The sequence below is a fragment of the Bos grunniens genome, chromosome 10, assembly GCF_055505025.1.
Source record: "Bos grunniens cultivar Pamir isolate PY7600 chromosome 10, Bosgru_T2T1.0, whole genome shotgun sequence".
Classification (NCBI taxonomy): domain Eukaryota; kingdom Metazoa; phylum Chordata; class Mammalia; order Artiodactyla; family Bovidae; genus Bos; species Bos grunniens.
Window position 1 is genome coordinate 73,708,824 of NC_141174.1, and position 22,168 is coordinate 73,730,991.

Below are 22,168 nucleotides of genomic sequence, written 5' to 3' on the forward strand. Positions count from 1 at the left end.
CAACACATCTCATCCCAGCAAGGATGTGCCTGCCTCATCAATCATGTTACAACAAGGCAACAGCCTCTCAAATATGAAAATCACAACTACTTTGAGTTTTAAAGCAGCAAAGTAAAGGCCTGTTCACTTCCTTTTCTTAAAAAATCAACCTCCAACGGTAAGATTCAGAAACAGGAAATCTACCTGCAGTGAAACTAGCTATTGTTGTTTAGTTCCTCAGTCACATCCAACTCTTTGTGACCCCATGGACTGTAGCCCTCTAGGCTCCTCTGTCCATAGGGTTCTCCAGGCAAGATACTGGAGTGGGTTGCCATTCCTCTCTCTAGGATCAGGGATCAAATCTGTGTCTTCTGCGTTGGCTGGCAGATTCTTTACCACTGAGCCACCTGGGAAGCCCAGTGAAACTCGTAGACTCTTCTTAATTTCAAAATAGAAATGTGAAGGTAGAAGTTATAGGAAGAGTGGTGAGTTACATGGCAGAGTGACAGAAGGACAAACCTAATAATCTGCAGGGGAAGGCATAACCTTGGACACACATAAATTAGAGTCATCACTTGCTGGGGAAGGGTGAGGAGCTAAAAACTAGCGGATTATTTAAAAGTTGGTTCATAGGTGCAACTGAATGCCAGGTGTACACTTTTAGACAAATTCAATGAGACAGATTGGGACTGAGATGTCTTGAACTAGAGTCATTTTTAGAATTTCATATCCTTTCCTGGATTGTCACTCAGAAAACTAGAAGTCAGAATGAAACCCCAGCCCCCAGAGTCAAGGGTCTGGAGAAATTCCACCTGGAAAAATAGATCAATCTAAGAGCAAAGACAAAAAGATCCTGTCATCAAAGCCTACCCAAATGAAATGGCTGGTCTGCAACTCTTTACCCCACTGAGAGCCCCATCACTGGGCATACGTCATTAATTCACGCTAAGTTTATCATGCTTCAATCCTGTATATAAAATAGCAGCTAAGGATTACCAATTCTTTGAGATAATCCTCTAACATGAAATACAGAGGTCACAACCAAGAAATATAAAAAAGAAACTTGGAAAAAGGGACAGAAGGAAAGTAGGAAGCAAAACAAAATATGAAGAAACTGTAACTGATAACTTCAGAAGGTAACTGTATTTCTTTTAAAAATGAGCTTTTATGCATTCATATAGAATTCTGAAATACAAAAATCTTCGTCTCCCAAAATAGGAAGCACATGGTGACTGTCTAAAACTCTATTCACAACAGATAGCAGAGTATCAGAGCAACGCCCAAAGGTGTTGAAAACTGGTGCTGCAGGGGGCTGGGTGAGATTGGAATGGTGGCGGGAGGTGGACAGGAAATCTTTTTTAACACTTTTAAAAGCTATGAAATACTATACAGAAGTGTAGCACATGCATACAAAAATCATACAAAAAAGATATTCATGACCCAGATAACCACGATGGTGTGATCACTCACCTAGAGGCAGATATCCTGGAAAGTGAACTCAAGTGGGCCTTAGGAAGCATCACTACGAACAAAGCTAGTGGAGGTGATGGAATTCCAGTTGAGCTATTTCAAATCCTGAAAGATGATGCTGTGAATGTGCTGCACTCAACATGCCAGCAAATTTGGAAAACTCAGCAGTGGCCACAGGACTGGAAAAGGTCAGTTTTCATTCCAATCCCAAAGAAAGGCAATGCCAAACGATGCTCAAACTACCGCACGATTGTACTCATCTCACATGCTAGCAAAGTAATGCTAAAAATTCTCAAAGCCAGGCTTCAACAGTACGTGAACCGTGAACTTAACAGATATTCAAGCTAGATTTAGAAAAGGCAGAGGAACCTGAGATCAAGCTGGATCATAGAAAAAGCAAGAGAGTTCCAGAAAAACATCTGCTTTATTGACTACACCAAAGCCTTTGACTATGTGGATCACAACAAACTGAAAAATTCTTAAACAGATGGAAATACCAGACCATCTGACCTGCCTCCTGAGAAATCTGTATGCAGGTCAAGAAGGAAGAGTTAGAACTGTACATGGAATAACAGATTGGTTTCAAATTGGGAAAGGAGTATCTATTTTTCCAGGTGGAATTTCTCCAGGCCCCTGACTCTGGCGGCTGGGGTGTCATTCTGACTTGTAGCTTTCTGAGTGACAATCCAAGAAAGGATATGGAATTCTAATATAAGGCTGTATATTGTCACCATGCTTATTTAATTTATATGCAGAATACATCATGGGGAATGCCGGGTTGGACAAAGCACAAGCTGGAATCAAGATTGTTGGGAGAAATATCAATAACCTCAGATACGCAGATAGCACCACTGTTATGGCAGAAAGCAAAGAAGAACTAAAGAGCTTCTTGATGAAAGTGAAAGAGGAGAGTGAAAATGTTGGCTTAAAACTCAACATTCAGAAAACCAAGGTCATGGCATCATCACTTCATGGCAAATAGATGGGGAAACAATGGAAACAAAGACTTTACTTTCTTGGACTTCAAAATCACTGCAGATGGTGACTGCAGCCATGAAATTAAAAAATGCTTGCTCCTTGGATGGAAAGTTATGACTAACCTAGACAGCATATTAAAAAGCAGAGACGTTACTTTGCCAACAAAGGTCCATCTGGTCAAAGCTATGGTTCTTCTAGTAGTCATGTACAGATGTGACTGCTGGACTATAAAGAAAGCTGAGTGCCAAAGAATTGATGCTTTTGAACTGTGGTGTTAGAAAAGACTCATGAGAATCTCTTGGACTGCAAGGAAATCAAACCAGTCAATCCTAAAGGAAATCAGTCCTGAATATCCATTGGAAGTACTGATGCTGAAGCTGGAACTCCAATACTTTGGCCACCTGATGCGAAGAACTGACTCATTTGAAAAGACCCTGATGCTGGGAAAGATTGAAGGTGGGAGATGAAAGAGATGACAGAGGACGAGATGGTTGGATGGTATCACCGACTCAATGGACATGAGTTTGAGTAAGTTCCAGGAGTTGGTGAGGGACAGTGAAGCCTGGCATGCTGCAGTCCATGGGGTTGCAAAGAGTCAGACACGACTGAGTGACTGATCTGAACTGAGCACATGCATGTTTATGTATGCATAGTTTGTTATTGATGTTGTTTAATAGCTAAGTTGTGTCTGACTCTTTGCCACCCCAAGAACTGTAGCTCACCAGGCTCCTATGTCCATGGGATTTCCTAGGCAAGAGCTGGAGTGGGTTTCCATTTCCTTTTCTAGGGGATCTTCCCAACCCAGGGATTGAACCCGGGTCTCTTTCATTGGCAGATGGAGTCTTTACTGCTGAGCCACCAGGGAAACCACACATAGTTTAAAGGACTATGAAAGTAAACAATGTACGGACACCCACCTTAAGAAACAGAACTGTTAACACCTTTGAAGGCCCTCTACTTTCCCCTATAGTTTTCCTCTAAAGGGACCATTTTTTCTAAATTGCATATTTATTATTCCCCCAACAATATGCCAGCAAATCTGGAAAACCCAGCAGTGGCCACAGGACTGGAAAAGGTCAGTTTTCATTCCAATCCCAAAGACAGGCAATGCCAAACAATGCTCAAACTACTGCACAATTGCACTCATCTCACAGACTAGTAAAGTAATGCTCAAAATTCTCCAAGCCAGGCTTCAGCAATACACGAACGGTGAACTTCCAGATGTTCAAGCTGGTTTTAGAAAAGGCAGGGGAACCAGAGATCAAATTGCCAACATCTGCTGGATCATGGAAAAAGGAAGAGAGTTCCAGAAAAACATCTATTTCTGCTTTATTGACTATGCCAAAGCCTTTGACTGTGTGGATCACAATAAACTGTGGAAAATTCTCAAAGAGATGGGAATACCAGACCACCTGACCTGACTCGAGAAACCTATATGCAGGGTCAGGAAGCAACAGTTAGAATTGGACATGGAACAACAGACTAGTTCCAAATAGGAAAAGGAGTACGTCAAGGCTGTATATTGTCACCCTGCTTGTATAACTTATAAGGAGAGTACATCATGAGAAACGCTGGGCTGGAGGAAGCACAAGCTAGAATCAAGATTGCTGGGAGAAACATCAATAACTTCAGATATGCAGATTAAACCACCCTTATGGCAGAAAGTGAAGAGGAACTAAAAAGCCTCTTGATGAAAGTGAAAGAGGAGAGTGAAAAAGTTGGCTTAAAGCTCAACATTCAGAAAATGAAGATCATGGCATCTGGTCCCATCACTTCATGGGAAATAGATGGGGAAACAGTGTCAGACTTTATTTTTGGGGGGCTCCAAAATCACTGCAGATGGTGATTGCCGCCATGAAATTAAAAAGATGCTTACTCCTTGGAAGAAAAGTTATGACCAACCTAGACAGCATATTCAAAAGCAGAGACATTACTTTGCCAACAAAGGTCCATCTAGTCAAGGCTATGGTTTTTCCAGTGGTCATGTATGGATGTGTGAGTTGGACTGTGAAGAAAGCTGAGTGCCAAAGAATTGATGCTTTTGAACTGTGGTATTGGAGAAGATTCTTGACAGTCTCTTGGACTGCAAGGAGATCCAACCAGTCCATTCGAAAGGAGCTCAACCCTGGGTGTTCTTTGGAAGGACTGATGCTAAAGCTGAAACTCCAATACTTTGGCCACCTCATGTGAAGAGCTGACTCATTGGAAAAGACTCTGATGCTAGGAGGGATTGGGGGTAGGAGGAGAAGGGGACGACAGAGGATGAGATGGCTGCATGGCATCACTGACTCGATGGACATGAGTTTGAGTGAACTCAGGGAGCTGGTGATGGACAGGGAGGCCTGGCGTGCTGTGATTCATGGGGTGACAAAGAGTTGGACACAACTGAGCAACTGAACTGAACCCCCTCTTTTTTTAAAAGTTTAGCCACAAACATATGGTTTCATAAAATTTTTTGACTTTTTATGCTTTTAACTTCAGACCAATGGAATCATTATTTTGTCACTTGCTTTTTCATTCAACATCATGTTCAAGAACCATCAATGTGGATGCATGTAGCGGTCACTGACTTTTTTTAAGTTGTATAGTATTTTACTATGTGATATACAGCCACTCTAATGATGATGGAACTGTTATCACTTTCAGATTTTTGCTATTATAAAATACTTAGCTTTTACAAAGTACTCTTATGAGTCTCCTGGCATAAAGGTGCAAAAATTTCAGCAGAGGGTGTACATGTGTTCACGTGAACTAGACAGTTGGGTAGTAATTCTTCATTTAAATATGTTAAAAATGTTTCCTCTAAGTTTGTGGCTTATCTTTTCTTACTCTGTGGTATCCTTTGATGAGCAAGAGTTTAAAAAATTTTAACGTCATTTTACTTAATGTACTTATTTCTTATTTGACTTAGGCTTTTTGTGTCTTTTCCATGTGAGGTTAAAGGATATGCTCCTATATGCTTTTTTAAAAAACTATTAACTTTTTCCTTTCTCATTTAGGAGTCTGAGACATCTGGAATTGATCTTTATTCATAATGTGAGGGAGGGGTCTATTTTCTTTTGGAGATATATACATATAAATATTTTCCAATTTTTAAAGTACTTTTTCAATAGTCATTTTTGCCCACTGATCTGAGAGACCACATTTGTTATATGTTAGTTTCCATTATATGCATGGATCTGCCTCTGAACCCTCAACTCTTTCCACTGATCTTTGTTTTTTCTGTGCAAATTACTATTGCACTATAGCTATTATACTGCCTACTGCTTTATTTTTCTTGATATGAGGGACAGGAAGTATCCTACCTGGCTTTTGTCAGAATTTTTGTTTGAATTTTATGTCTATCACTCCCTTGCTTTTTAAAAAATAGTTTGCCGCAAATGTATGATTCCATGACATTCTTCAGCTTTTATGTTTTTTTTTAACTTCAGATCAATGGAATAATTTTTTTGTGTGACTTGCTTTTTTCACTAAACATGATGTTTAAGATAGATTTTGTAAGGTTATTTTTGAAAATTTGCTCTTCTATACAAATTTTTAGAATAAGCTTACCAAATTTCAAATAATCCTATTTAGATTTTGATTGGAATTATTTTGAAACTGGAAATCAATGTGGGGTTAACTGACCTCTGTTATCTAGGTCTACCTAAATGCTTTCAATGTAATAATCTTTTATTCATTGCTGGATTCCATTTACCAACACTCTGTTTAGGGCCTCCACAGGTAAGAGGACCTCCTTCTGTGTGACAGAAACTGACCTGTAACTTTTGTTTTACTTCCTGCCCTTGTCTGGTAGTGTTATCAAGAGTATATGATAGTTTTCAGTGTATTTTCTATACTTTCAAGTATTTTGTGTAAGAAGGAAAATGCCTGGGGTAATAAAACCAACTGGGTCTGGAACTTTCTTAGTAAGACGACTTTATGGATCCAATTTCCTTAATATTTATAAGACATTCCATTGTTCTATTTCTTATTGACTCTGTTTTGGTAATTTATATTTTTCAAGAAAGTTTCAAATTCCATGTTATTTTCATTTATTGCCCAAAATTTGGTTATGGAATTATCTTATACATTTCTATTGCATCTATAGTTACATTCACTTTTACTTTCCTATTATTTTTATTTATGTTTGCTTGTTTTGCTTAATCTTGCCTAAAGTTTCTGAATTTCAATTTAAAAAACAAACTTTTGATTTTATCAATCTTCTATATTGCATTAAAATGTTTACAAAAATTTCCTTCTCATCTTAAAATGCATTTAGGGTGAACCATATGAAATTTTAAATCTTTGATCACATTTGATCTGCAAAAATGGCTTTTATTGTTGTTCAATCTAATTTTTCCTTCTAATTTCCTTGGTTTGTTTTTCTTTTTCTAGCTATTTATTTTGAATGCTTTATTTCTGACCTATCTTTTTTCTAATATAAACACTCAGGACCATGCATTTTAGCTATATCTCTGAATCTTAATAACCAGTATTGTTTGAATTGTTTCTCAACCCCATTATAATTTCATTCTTGATCCATTAGTTATCTTCAGGTGTGAATATAAATTTTAAAAAGCAAAGGAGATTTTTGTTATTGATAAATTACCTCTAACTTAATTTCACTTTAACCAGAGGATGTGGTCTGTACAAAAAATGGCCTGAAGTTTGTTGAGACTTTCAGGACCTTTGCTTTTCTTACATCTTTTAATATTGCTTGACTCTTAAAATTATATCCATGCGTGATGTTGATAAAAATAAAAGTCAATTAAATTTTATTATTAACATAGAAACCAATCTAAACTAGCACACTTTAAAGGGTGTCATCACCTGTATCAGTGATCCTAGACATGATTATATTATTTATTTATAGCCTATCATATTCTAAAAGGATTTAAGGAAGCACCCTTATGTTGCCTCCCTAGAGCCAACAAACTTAAAACCTGTACTGCTGCTGCTGCTGCTGCTGCTAAGTCACTTTCAGTCATGTTCGACTCTGTGAGACCCCATAGATGGCAGCCCACCAGGCTCCCCCATCCCTGAGATTCTCCAGGCAAGAACACCGGCGTGGGTTGCCATTTCCTTCTCCAATGCATGAAAGTGAAAAGTGAAAGTGAAGTCACTCAGTTGTGTCCAACTCCTCACGACCCCATGGACTGTAGCCTACCAGGCTCCTCCGTCCATGGGAGGAGGACCTACTATGGGATTTTCCAGGCAAGAGTACTGGAGTGGGTTGCCACTGCCTTCTCTGAAAACCTGTACTACCAACATAGAATACTTATGAAAGCCAAAGTAAAAATAGTACTAGAAAATGCAGGCAAATGTATCATCTTTTTGTTTTAATGTACAGTTTTCTCTTAGCACATCTTGAGGACGTGCATCTCTGAGCGTCTAGCTTAAGCTCATTTACTTTAATTACACAGCTGTGTCCCAACGGGACACGGACACACGGACGGACACACACACACACACACACACGTGCGAAAGGATGAGATGGATCTCTCCTAGCCCTCTGGGGGTTCAGGAATCACCCCTGCAGGAAAGATGAGGCTTCTGGTTGGAATCCACCTCCCCTTCTCGTTTAGGGTTCACACTAGTGGGGTTTTCATTGTTCTTATTCCTACTCCTGATGGTCATGATGATGGTGGTAATAGTACGGTGGCAGCAGCAGATATGTAGGCATCAGACGTGCAGCTAAACACGTCACAGATTATTTTAATTCTCACAGTCACCTTTTGAAATAGGTACTATTTGTTATTGTTATTCTCACCTTACAGATGAGGGAGCTGAAAAGAAGAAGCTTAGCAAGATGAAGGGACTTGCCCCGTGGATGAAGTGATGACTCAAAGAAAAAGAAAAAGTGGAGCCTGTGTGGTTTCCAGAAACCCCTGCTGAACCATGACATGACCACCTTCCATACTTAGATGAGTTGTGACTCTTGGTGCCCTGGGTTTGCTGGAGGAAGCGACTGATTGGAAGCCTTGAAACTGGCTTCTTGGTGGGTCTGAGACAAACACACACCAAGATCTCAGCCAACTGGTGTGACCTACTATGCTGGCCTGTGAGTCTAACTTTCTTTTCCGCATACCTTCAGCCTCTGAGGCTCAACCCTTCCGCTGGTGGTAAATGAACGGCTGTGTCCTACACAGCTGAACTTGACAGACCTCCACAGCCCAAGAGCGTAAGTAACACAACAAAAACATCATGTGGCCCGGTTTCTCCAATGCCTTCCTAAATCATTCTAAACATCGCATGCTTTCGGCATCTTGCTGCTATTCTGAATTACATTCTCTAAGCAACCATCTCCGTGTCTCATTTTTTCCATTAGTAAGATGATTATAAGTACAGAGTGAACTATTTATGATGAGGCCCAGCTCAAGCACTGTGGCTTTTGGTTGGCTTCATTTTAAATACATCTTTCTTTGTTAATTAATGTACCTTAGCCTAGGGTTGTAAGTAACACTCATTTATGTTTCTGAATTGAACAGGGAGGAAGAGAACCACACCCAGAGTTGAAAGATCCAAGATCTTCAGAACCAATACGCACACCACAACCATTTGAAAGTGAAGTTTAAAAGTTAGTATTTGTGTTTGCTGTAAACTAAGGAAGCTGTACAAGATGGTCTACAAGAGAGTCAAAAGTGATGTGATAATTAGGTCATGAATTAACCCCGTGGTCCTTGCAGCTCTATACCATTTTTAAAGAGCCCTCCCACCTTCTCACCTCCTAGGATATTTTACACATGAAAAATGTCTAATGTGACTAATACGGTACCTAGCATAAAAGTTAATGAATGAAAATGAAAACACTAAGACTCAGGTTATTTAGTAACCAGGGCCTGGAGCCAGACCCCAATTAAACCACTCTTGTGGTGAAGGAAGGGATCAAAATGCCCAATAGGTTCCATCTGGCTGCTCCTGTGGGTCAATCTAGAGCCCCACAGCCTCCCCACCTTCTCTCCCCAGCGACAAGGGACTGGGGCAGTCCTCTTCATGGGGTATAGAGAACTTCATGTAAGGGGCTTGGCAGTGAAAGAAATCAGCTACAAGCAAGCACCACTCCCCAGCCCTTCCCAACCCAACTCCTTTTGCCATCCATTGCCCTGGAGGGGCCATAGCCTTCCAATCCCATTTGTACCCCACTGAGGAGATCTGATAATGGTCCTGGCAGAGCCATGGCTTTTCAAAACTTCTGGCAGGGGCCTCGCTGACCCATAACTTGCCTACACACATGATTTCTTCTCAAACTGTCTTTGTAAATTGACCATGGCTAACCTTGTTGCCCTAATCAGATCAATCAGAATAACATTTCTTTAGCTGCCGCATGCTGGCAGCCTCCTGGGCTGAGGCGTGACTGTGAGTCAGGCTCAGATACTGAAGGCAGATTTTGGAATTTCCAATGGTCTCGGGTTTCCTTTGCTTTTATCACAGTTGGTGAGCTTTGTCGGGTTGTGTTTACAGCCATGCAAATAAGCCTCAGCTGGAGAGAAATCTGGTCAGGCTAAAGGAAATCAAGCTCTGGGACAAAGGGCATTTTATAAAAAATTATAAGTGTAGCCACAGTCCTGGGGTCAAGCCAGACTGTCCTAGGAAACACGTGGATGGCTTTGTCTGGTGTAACCTGAACTCTGGGCTTGGCCTCTGTACCCTAGAAACTCTATCAGAAGGTGGAGGGGAGGCTGGAGGGCCACACCAGCTGATAGGAGCTGGTCAGCTCAGCCATTGGCTGCCATCACCAAAGATTTCTTTATTAAGTGGAGACAAGTGTGAGAAGGGAAATATTTCATCTTTGGGGGAAGAAACATTGTGTTTGAGAGGAGTCGATCCATGTTATTCACTGACTAAACAAGGTCCAAATCCGTGGTTTCATTCTACTCACACACTTGTACAAACTCAGCTTTCAAATGTATGTGTGAAGGTGTCCACATACAGGTATGATCTGATACTTTGCATCTGGAAAGCATCTTTCGAAATATCTGCTCCAGAGGCCATGACAGTTATCAAAACTAAGGCCAGAGAGGTTACATGACTGGACACAGTGGCTAACCAGTTACCTTCAAGACCAGACCACTGGAGCCCTTCCACTGTAGTTTTCCCCTATCAGACTTCCAGTCCTTCAAAACCCCAATACACAGAGAAACTTTATTTTCAAGTAACTCTCCAATACATTTCTGTCTCTTAAGACCATTGCTGTTTAGTCGCTTAGTCGTGCCCGATTCTTCGTGAACCCATGGACTCTAGCCTGCCAGGCTCCTCTGTCCACGTGATTTTCCAGGCAAGAACACTGGAGCAGATTTGCCATATCCTTCTCCAGGGGATCTGCCCAACCCAGGGATCGAACCATGTCTCCTGCATTGGCAAGCTGATTCTTTACCACTGAACCACCCAGAAAGGCCCCTTTTAAAATTAGGGGATTATTAAAACCCTAACAATTATTCCCTGAGCTCCCATATACCTGTGGCTCATACAACATGGTGCTTATGGTGTCAGGCAGTTTGATCTATGGGTCTGAGCACAAACATGTTGAATCACATGCCTTTGTCTTGTTCAGTCACTCAGTCATGTGTCACTTGAAGGTCACTCTTTGCGACCCCATGGACTGCAGCATGCCAGGCTTCCCTGTCTTTCACCATCTCCCCGAGTTTGCTCAGATTCATGTCCATTGAGTCAGTGATGCCATCCAACCATCTCATCCTCTGTCGCCCCCTTCTCCTCCTGCCTTCAATCTTTTCCAGCATCAGGGTCTTTTCCATCTGTCCATTTGCCCTCTAATAAATAAAACAAAAGTTGGTGACTCTTGAGTGTCCCCATCTGCAAAGGAAAAGTAATGACCATATCTTTGGAATTTATCTAATCAAAGTTTATCTTTTGATAGATGAAAGACCTAAGACCCAGAGAAGTTAAAGAATTTGCCCGAGATTCCATAGTTGGCTAAGTTCAGAGCCATAAGTAGAAACCAGGCCTATAGACAACAAAGCCAGCACTCTTTTCACAAAACAAGGACCAGAAAATACAATTCAGGCTTCTCCAAGTGAATATAAAGTCAGCACTTGTCGTTAAATTCAGACCAACAGACCTTTCGTCAAGTAATTAAGAGCACAGGTTGTGGGATGGTTGGTGGATTCATTTCCTTGCCACTTCAGAGCTGTGTGATGATGGGCAGGTTACATAAACCTCTAAACTCCAGCTTCCTCACCTACAAAATGGGAATAATCATAGAACGATCTCACTGGGTTCTTATGACAACTGGATAAGTTAAAAAATGCTAGGAGCATTAACCATTATTATTGCTATTGAAATCTTGTCACCTTCGCTTGAAAGATTCTACATAAATACTAGATTATTAAGGCTTCTGTCCATGTTAAGCACATATTTATGAACGTGTACACGTGTGTGCATGTGGCATGGGGGCTGTTTTGACCTTTGACTATATCAGAGATATGTATACTTTGCAAAGCATTTATGTGTTCAGTTTTGCAAGCATCCATGTGACTTGGGTTTGTGACTTAAACACACATATAAGATCTTTGCTCATTCTTGTTATTTCCTCACATACTTCTAGCTTAGCACTGGAGGCCAGAGAAGTCACTGACACCATCAAAGTCCCTTCACTAATACTCATTCTCAAACCACTGTCTAGCTCCAGCCAGTTACAATCTTAGAAAAGGTCTAAGTATAAATATAAATGTGTTAAGTACAAATGAATGAGGTCCAGAAAAATACAGGTGAGATTTCAAAAATTTTACTCTACTAGGAATAAAGGATAACATACTTAAAAACAAAACAAAACAGATATTTAGAAGTGTTCTCTCATAGTACATCTTGTAACATCTAATCAATTTCTTTATTTTCCAATCAGAGAACCCTGAGTCCATATTCAAATACATCTTCACTCCCTTTAGGTATGGACAATGTAAAGAACTCTGTGTGTGTGGCAGCGGGTGGCGGGGGGGGGGGAAAGAAGGTGATCCCAGGATCAGTCTCAAAGGGGCTAAATCTAATACTTCATAAATTTTTATACTGCTGTCATTCATTCTAAGTACTGGAACTGTGCCTACTAATGATTTCTATTCTACTAATACCTATAAGTCTTTCTAGTATGCATTTGGCTCCCAATACTTTGAGTGGATAATTTGCTGTAAAATCTGGCCTCATGGTCCAAAATAAAGAAATTTAACAAGAAGAAAGGTAGTGCTGAGGGGCAGTTAACTTTCCTGTAGGTTCTACTGCCCCGGCTCTAGGACAGAAGCCACTTTAGCTCTGGAGCTCAGCATTCGAAGGTGCCCTCTTGTGGTGTGGGTAGGAACTGAACACCCTACAATCCTCGAGCTGGCTTGAGGTATAAATCCAGATTAAGTTACTGTTTAACAGCCAACAAGAGAAACATAGCTGAACTCCAAGAATAATACTCAAATTCAACATTCTGAAAGAATCATTGATATCCATACTTGACAAGTTCTAACAACCATTAAAAAAAAATAAGTAAATAAAGTAAAAGTACAGCTTAACTTTCTGGGCTGTCTTATTTCCAAATAAAATTTACAAGACAGAATTTTTGTAAGCTGGTGCTTGCCACGGAATAGAAGCTCCAGTTTGCTTTCAGTACATTTGGCCAGTCAGAGATCTTTAAACCGAAGAACAGGAAAGCCCAGATCATTCCAGGTATCACTCAAAGAATCTGGACATAGCTCTAATGACCTCAAGGTCATATATTGGTGTAATCGACACACGGGGCAAGTGATTTCACTCACTGCTATAGATGATAACCCCTAACCTCACTGCTCATTTTTCAAACACATGAGAAATAGAAAGGGCTGGGCAAATGCATTCCCATTCCTGGGCGGAGGGGGACGGGGAATAATGCACATACCTTACCAAGGCGGTCCAGAGAAATTATCTTTGTACACAAAAGCTGAAATTATATAAACTTGGAAGGCAACAGGTTATGAAAACCCTATAAATTTACGTTCAGAATTCCAAATGATGTTCTCCTTCCACTCTTCTCCCCTCCCTACTAAACTGAGACACCAAGTCTGGGATTTGAGAGTTACAGCTACAATCCTGGCCAAAGTGACCCAATTACAACTGAAAGCTTTTGGCTCCAAGAAGTTTCAACAGACAAGCATCTGAGGGACCATCACCACCCCTCCCTACACCATCACCCCCACCAATGATCAGGGAATAGCCACTATCTCATTAATTCTTAAGAAATCGCTATTAAAATGGCCAAGGGAGAGGAATGATTTTTATGTATCTTACAGAGGAGGGAACAGGCACGAACATTATTCCTAATTCAAAGTAAGATCGTGCCATTTCGACAGAGGAAGAACACTGGCAGGTCACGCTAATTTTCTGAATGCTGCTGGGCAAGTTTAGAGAGCAATTGGAAAGTTTATCGGGGCAGCTACTTCTCTGACAGGCACCAGGACAAAGAATCTCAGACGATGAAAGCAGGTTTCTGGCTCCTTGTCAAGATGCTGACCTGCCTTTCCCCAGAATACATGTAACTTAGAGAGAGTATAAATATGGGTGTACTGACGGTGAAAACTCTTATTTCACAGTGCAAAAAGACATACCAACCACTGTAAGATGAACTACTAGATGTCTGTAGTATGAGCCATTAAAGGAAGCTGTGGAATTCTTCCACAAATACTGAAGAACAGGAATGATCTAGAGATGACCATTTGCAAAGTTTCAGGAATGGACACACTTAGATTTGAAGGCCCTCTAACAGTGGTTCCCAACCTTTTTGGCACAAGGGACCTGGTTTCGTGGAAGACAATTTTTCCATGGACTGGGGAGGGGTGGGGCTTGGAATAATTCAAGCACATCACATTTATTGTGCACTCTATTTCTATTATTATTACATTAGTTCCACCTCAGATCATCAGGCATTAGATCCCGGAGGTTAGGGACCCCTGCTCTACAAGGTTGCGGGAATCAGTGATGTTCAAGAATTTCTTTGCAAAGTTTTCATATTTGTTCATAAACTAAGAGATTATTACATTTCTAGAGAATACTTAAAAGTACTTTCACAATCATGATTTCATTTTATCCTCAGAACAACCCTGAAGGGTTGTTATTCCCTATTTTGTAGAGAAAGAATTAGTGTGTACAAGTTATACAACTTGCCCTGAAAGCTATCCGAGAGCAAAAAAATAGGAGGTGGTATTAAGCATTAGTGGTACAGACAAGAGATGATGTTTTGAGCTCTGGTTCTCAATTTGGTAAATGTTACGTTTGTCAGGGCACAATGGTCTCAGGTCACAAATGAGGAAGGCTCATGTCTGAGTATGCAATTAAGAATTTGTCATAGTTAGGGTCAAAGGAAAACAGTTCCAATTCTCCATATTCTTTTATAGTTGGACTTATACCTAAAGTGTCTTTTTATTCAAAGATTTGGATTCTTATTGAAAGACCCTGAAGAAAACTCTGGATAATTTTACCATGTAGGACACATTTTAGATTTGCACAACTGTAGCTGTATCTTGTTGATGATTCTAACAATGGTTATTCTCATTTATAAATGTCAAAATCAATTACTCTAGTAAAATCTATCATCTTTAAGTATGGCAAATTACTGTTTAAATTAAGGAAAAGTGGAGGCACATACTGAGGCTCTTCTACATCCTCTCAAGGTTCTATCATTATCGATGACTTCCTGTGAAAAGCGTACAAACCCTAGAAGTCATCTTTATCTTTCTAGATCTCGTTTCTTATGGGCCAAAATGAAGGTACTGAATTAGCTGATCAGGAAGGCTCCTTCTAATTCTTGGACTGTGTCTAATTAGAAAACAGGATCCTGGCCCAGTTTAAGAAGATATGTATCAAAAAGAAAAGAAAAGAAGCTATGTATCTGTTTACTTAAAACTACTGCCAGTGGTGGGAACTGTTATAAAAGATGGAAGTAGAAACTCATATCTGAGTTTACCAGAACCATGACAATTTGAACAGTTCTCAACTAAAAATGTGGGATACATAGACGGATGCAAACCAGCTCTACTTAAGAGATGCTCACGTAGATGTCTCTGTCTAGCACAGTCCGAGAGGCCGAGGTTCAGAATGCTGAATTCTTAAAACTCCAACATATACTCCACCTTTGGTCACCATAAAAAGATATATTTGGCAAGTGTTTCCTGGTCATATTGTATGAGAACCATTCTGTGGTTAGGCTAACAAAGCTGGCCTCCAGTACTCAAAGTCCCAGTTGCTCACAATTGCTAAAATTCACTTTCATCTTCATTCTCAGAGAAAAGAAAAAAAAAAAAAAATCTGACTTTCAGAAGAGACTGAGGGATCCATCTTAATGTTGGAAATCTGGTCATGGGCACAGAGGGAAGGCGTATAACAGGCAGGTTCAGAGTTTTCTGGCATTGACTCATTATTTTCTTTAAAACTTAGAATATCTCAGCTCTAAGGTGGGACACAAGTTCACTGCAGACTTCAGGCAGCCTCAAGACCATCAAAACCCTGTAGTCATTTTATTGTTTAGTCGCCAAGTTGTATGCAACTCTGCAACCTCATGGACTGTAGCCCACCAGGCTCTTCTGTCCATGGGACTTCCCAGGCCAAAATACTGGAGTGGGTTGCCATTTCCTTCTCCAGGAGCTCTTCCCAACCTAGTGATCAACCATGTCTCCTACTTGGCAAGTGGATTCTTTGCAACTAAGCCACCAAGAAAGCCCAGTAGACCTACCTTTAAAGAAAAAATAGTGACTTCACATGTGCACAGATTCTTTGGGGGTAACAGCAACCTCACTGTTCAGAAAGAGTAAAGAGCTTGAATGAAGGATATTTTACCCCTCAGAAAAACAAACACATCAAGTATTAACTGCCTTAGTGAAAATCCTTTGTTGACGAGGCAACCAATTATAAGAAATAAGAATAAACTAAAAAAATAATGCTTTCATGTTTCAAAAACAAATGCTTCAATGCTTTAAAAATTCTCATTCACCCAAATAGAAAGAATTAGCTTTATGAATAAATAACATGTAATCAAGCATCCAGAGAGAGGAAAACACAATGAGTAACAGCAATCTTAAAAGAAGAAGAGAACAAAAGTAAATTTTATATGATATTGGGTAAGAAAACATTCAGTGGATTTCCTGGATGGTCAGAGAAAACTTCCTGGAAGAGGCAATAAGATTTCACCTTTGGAATACAGAGATTCTGGTTCTGCCCTTTGTATAGAAAAAGTAGTCTTCCGTTCCTATAGACGGCACTTAAAAAGCAAGCTGGCCTGCAAAGCACATTATTTACACGTCATAGGATTCTAACCGCACATGTATATATTTCATACTCTATCATTTGACTTCTTGCCTGTAACTAAGTTGTTTCATGCCATGTGTCCTCTTAAAAGATTTGTTCTGATATTTAATTATAATTGGGATCACATTTTTTATCAGGAAAACTGATAAATTCCATCAAACAAAACAAAAAATCCCATCAAACTTAAGAGGTAAAAAACTTTGATCATGATTTTCATGTATAATTCAAGTCAGTGGTCCAATCTGACTTGATTAAACAGAAAATTACATTCAGACTTTTGCCATTTCCCCCATTATGAGGCATAGCAGATTTCTCAATCATAATGGTATTTGAGATACCAACCAATGCATGCACCTCAGTGTATAATTTAAGAATGAAGAGTTGATGAAACTCTCATTCGACATTACACACTTTGAAAACACTTCTGCCAATCCTCTTAGATTTGAATTTCACAACAACCTGATAGCTCAGGTAGACTCAGATATTGTTAATCCTGTCTTAAAGAGAAGGGAAAATATGGCCTGAAGAAGGGAGACAAGCTGCCCAAATCACATCATAAATCAACAGCAGAACCAAGTACTGCAAAGCTGACCCTTGAACAACTAAGGAGTTAATTTGCATATAGCTTAGAGTCAGCCAACCATGGACTGTTTAGGACTATATTATTTACTACTGAAAAATATCCACACCCAAGTGGACCCGTGCAGCTCAAATGCACACTGGTCATGGGCCAACTGATTTTCCTCAATACCATCTATGTTGTCATCACAACACAAAGGCAGAGAGAGAGCAGCAGTGGCAGCAACAGTGGCAAAACGAGGGCAGCAATCACCAGTTGGGGGCTGACTGGGTGCCAGGCATCGTGGTGGCACGCTGTGTAGGCGACCTCACTTGATTCTTTCTTAGAACAATATGGATAGCGGGGCAAGGCAAGTGAAGGGCCTTTGACTTGGGTCACACAGTCAGTGCAAGGCACACTGGTCACTCGGCTCCACACCTGTCTGCCTGCTTGGTCTTGCTCTCTGATGGGTGGCTCATGGCCTCAGATTTTTAGCCCTCAAGCCTGCTCAGAGGTCACCTTCTCCATGAGGACTACTCTGAACATGCTGTATTCAAACCTGTAACCCATCCTCCCACTCCTCCCAAAGATGATCCTCCTTATGCTGCTCTTATCACATGACTTGACTTTTTGCTTTTGATGTTGATTATTAATATAATGTTTGTTTTTGATGTTGATTGTTCATATAATGTTTTGTTTTTGATGTTGATTGTTAATATAATCTGCACAGGGCAAGGCAATATAATCTGTTTTGTTTTTTATGTTTACCGTTAATATAATCTGTTTTGTTTTTTCACCAACATACCCAGGTGCTCAGACAGTGCTATCCAATAGAACTTTCTATAAAAGCAAAAATGCTCTTTAATCTGCTGTATGGTAACAACTAGCCAGAAGAATAAAACTGAGAAGTGGCAAATGCCACTTGAAGAACCAAATATTTAAATTTATCTAATGTTATGACTTAACCTTGTCACATGTGGCTAAGGAATACCCTACTGGATAGCATGGGCCTAAAACAAAATCTAGCACAAATACACTCTCAATAAATAGTTGTTCAATGAATGAATTTATAAACAAGTAAGGCATATTTTCCACATAGCCTACAGACCACTTTTCACTAAATTAGTTTTTTTTTTTTTTTAATAGAATTAATGGCTGGAAAAAAGTTCAGATTAAGAAAACAGTTTGAAAATTCAGACAATATGACCAAAATAGTAAGTACAGATTTCTCAAAATATTGGCTCCTTGATGTCATCTGTGACTCAAAACCTTCCAAAACATTTTTTTGAAAACAGAGGGAAAGCAAACCAGTAGCACATAATGAAACCCCATTAGGACAAAAAACAGTGATATAGTTATGATTACTATAGCCAGGCAATACCTTTTTGACCTTGTTTTTTTTCTCATAGGTCTCTGAGAGAGGTTTTTTCTTCTGCTGAGGTGTGTCTTTGGAGAATAAATACTCAAATTCGCTAGTATCCCGAATATCAGGTTCTTCTAAGGAATCCCATAAAGTTGGCGTAGAATTTTGGCTTAAAAGAGAAAATGGCAAGTTAAACGTAAGAACCAAAGAAAAGAGAACAGAATACAGTGACATCCTTAATTCATTTTTTAACTCCTTTAAAAACTCTAATGAAGCTTGAAGAAAAGCTTTTTATGATTATACATTTTTAAATCAAAATATACTACAAAGCATTAAAGCAAACAGAGGTTTCCAAAAAAGAATGGTCCTTGTGCGAGTACATGTTGTTTCGAGAAAGAACCAGAGAAACCCCGTGGGGCCAGAGCGCCTGGGGTGTGTGAGCTGCCCCTCCCTCAGTCTGTGGCATTTTCATGATGGGTAAAATGGGCATCGTATAAAGGCTGGAAGTGAAGGGAAAGGGAAAGTGTTAGTCGCTCAGTCCTTTGCCACTCTTTGTGACCCCACAGACTGTAGCCCGCCAGGCTCCTGTGTCCATGGGATTTTCCAAGCAAGAATACTGGAATGGGCGGCCATTTCCTTCTCTAGGGGATCTTCCTGTTCCCTGGGACTGAACCATGGTCTCCTGCATTGCAGGCAGATTCTTTACCATCTGAGCCACCATTCTGAGACATTCCATGGGATAATTCCCAAATATAATGAAAATGGAGTCATAAAGTGAGGATTTATCCTCTTGTAGATTTTTTTCTATTTATTTCAAATATGGTTTTCGGGTTTAGCTCACATCAACTAAGTACAGGACTCAAATACGTATATAAATTCATATATATATATATATATATATATATATATGAATAGGCTGTGCTCATTTAAAATATTTGGTTTAAAATACACTATCTCAACAGTAGTATTATTAAAAACAAACAATGCCATTGCACCAGCCCCTACGGAGATCAGCTAAAGCACCCATGTGGAGACTGTTTTGTTTGTTTGCTTTTTTCTCTCTCTAAAAACAGATACAGCCTAGTTTTGAAACAAAGGGCAGAAAGAAGATATGGGAAATCAAGTTCAAAAGAACTGCCTCTGAGAATGGCCTTAGATGGATTACTATTCAGGCTCCTTTTAGTCAGAACATATTTTCTAAATATCTACTTCCTTAACGTACTTTCTCAACTTACTTTCTCACCTTATTTTTAAACACTTTTAATGCCCAAAGACAGTTTACAACAAAGTCTTATCTACACATCAAATAGACACATCAAATGTACATGTTTGTTATGATCCATAATATCTACAAATACTTATTTTTGTTTCAATATCTATTTTCACAGTGAATGAAAAGGAAAGAAACTACTATTACATAGTGTGGTCCGTACAGTTTTTTGATACTAAATGACAATTTTTTTTGCATTTGAAACTGTTGGCAACACTGTCTTTTCAGGCCTGAGTGTTCACATTTTGCTGTGTGTCTGCCTTTCCTGTGAAATATGACATTTGGCTTCTTGCCCATAACAAAACTGAACATTTGCTTTTCTCCACTTTTTGAGTTTTCCTATTACAAATAGCTGTGAAAAGAAGAGAAGCGAAAAGCAAAGGAGAAAAGGAAAGATATAAACATCTGAATGCAGAGTTCCAAAGAATAGCAAGAAGAGATAAGAAAGCCTTCTTCAGTGATCAATGCAAAGAAATAGAGGAAAACAACAGAATGGGAAAGACTACAGATCTCTTCAAGAAAATCAGAGATACCAAAGGAACATTTCATGCAAAGATGGGCTCGATAAAGGACAGAAATGGTATGGACCTAACAGAAGCAGAAGATATTAAGAAGAGATGGCAAGAATACACAGAAGAACTGTACAAAAAAGAGCTTCATGACCCAGATAATCACGATGGTGTGATCACTGACCTAGAGCCAGACATCCTGGAATGTGAAGTCAAGTGGGCCTTAGAAAGCATCACTATGAACAAAGCTAGTGGAGGTGATAGAATTCCAATTGAGCTATTCCAAATCCTGAAAGATGATGCTGTGAAAGTGCTGCACTCAATATGCCAGCCAATTTGGAAAACTCAGCAGTGGCCACAGGACTGGAAAAGGTCAGTTTTCATTCCAATCCCAAAGAAAGGCAATGCCAAAGAATGCTCAAACTACTGCACAATTGCACTCATCTCACACACTAGTAAGTAATGCTCAAAATTCTCCAAGCCAGGCTTCAGCAATATGTGAACCGTGAACTTCCTGATGTTCAGCTGGTTTTAGAAAAGGCAGAGGAACCAGAGATCAAATTGCCAACATCCGCTGGATCATGGAAAAAGCAAGAGAGTTCCAGAAAAACATCTATTTCTGCTTTATTGACTATACCAAAGCCTTTGACTGTGTGGATCACAATAAACTGTGGAAAATTCTGAAAGAGATGGGAATACCAGACCACATGACCTGCCTCTTGAGAAATTTGTATGCAGGTCAGGAAGTAACAGTTAGAACTGAACATGGAACAACAGACTGGTTCCAAATAGGAAAAGGAGTACATCAAGGCTGTATATTGTCACCCTGTTTATTTAACTTATATGCAGAGTACATCATGAGAAATGCTGGACTGGAAGAAACACAAGCTGGAATCAAGATTGCTGGGAGAAATATAAATAACCTCAGATATGCAGATGACACCACCCTTATGGCAGAAAGTTAAGAGGAACTAAAAAGCCTCTTGATGAAAGTGAAAGTGGAGAGTGAAAAAGTTGGCTTAAAGCTCAACATTCAGAAAATGAAGATTATGGCATCTGGTCCCACCACTTCATGGGAAATAGATGGGGAAACAGTGGAAACAGTGTCAGACTTTATTTTTCTGGGCTCCAAAATCACTGCAGATGGTGACTGCAGCCATGAAATTAAAAGACGCTTACTCCTTGGAAGGAAAGTTATGACCAACCTAGATAGCATATTCAACAGCAGAGACATTACTTTGCCAAAAAAGGTTCGTCTAGTCAAGGCTATGGTTTTTCCTGTGGTCACGTATGGATGTGAGAGTTGGACTGTGAAGAAGGCTGAGCGCCGAAGAATTGATGCCTTTGAACTGTGGTGTTGGAGAAGACTCTTGAGAGTCCCTTGGACTGCAAGGAGATCCAACTAGTCCATTCTGAAGGAGATCAGCCCTGGGATTTCTTTGGAAGGAATGATGCTAAAGCTGAAATTCCAGTACTTTGGCCACCTCATGCGAAGAGTTGAGTCATTGGAAAAGACTCTGATACTGGGAGGGATTGGGGGCAAGAGAAGGGGACAACAGAGGATGAGATGGCTGCATGGCATCACTGACTCGATGGACATGAGTCTGAGTGAACTCCGGGAGTTGGTGATGGACAGGGAGGCCTGGCGTGCTGTGATTCATGGGGTCGCAAAGAGTCGGACACCACTGAGCGACTGATCTGATCTGATTACCATTTCTCTAACGTAATATTTGAGGCATTTAAGAATATATATGTGACATATGTAAGTTGTATAACAGATAGTGAGTACC

General features: G+C 39.9%; 1 protein-coding gene across 27 annotated transcripts in view; it reads right to left on the reverse strand.

Annotated features, from left to right (window-relative positions):
* FMN1 (formin 1) overlaps positions 1 to 22,168 on the reverse strand; it is a 497,211-nt gene that overhangs the window by 213,230 nt on the left and 261,813 nt on the right. For all 27 annotated transcript variants that reach the window (XR_015135041.1, XM_086322043.1, XM_086322036.1 and 24 more), the window contains one exon: positions 18,618 to 18,768. Coding sequence is in view for 26 of the 27 variants with exons in the window: in XM_086322043.1 (XP_086178169.1) it covers positions 18,618 to 18,768 (151 nt within the window). In the remaining variant the exon portion in view is untranslated. The remainder of the gene's footprint in view (positions 1 to 18,617; positions 18,769 to 22,168) is intronic.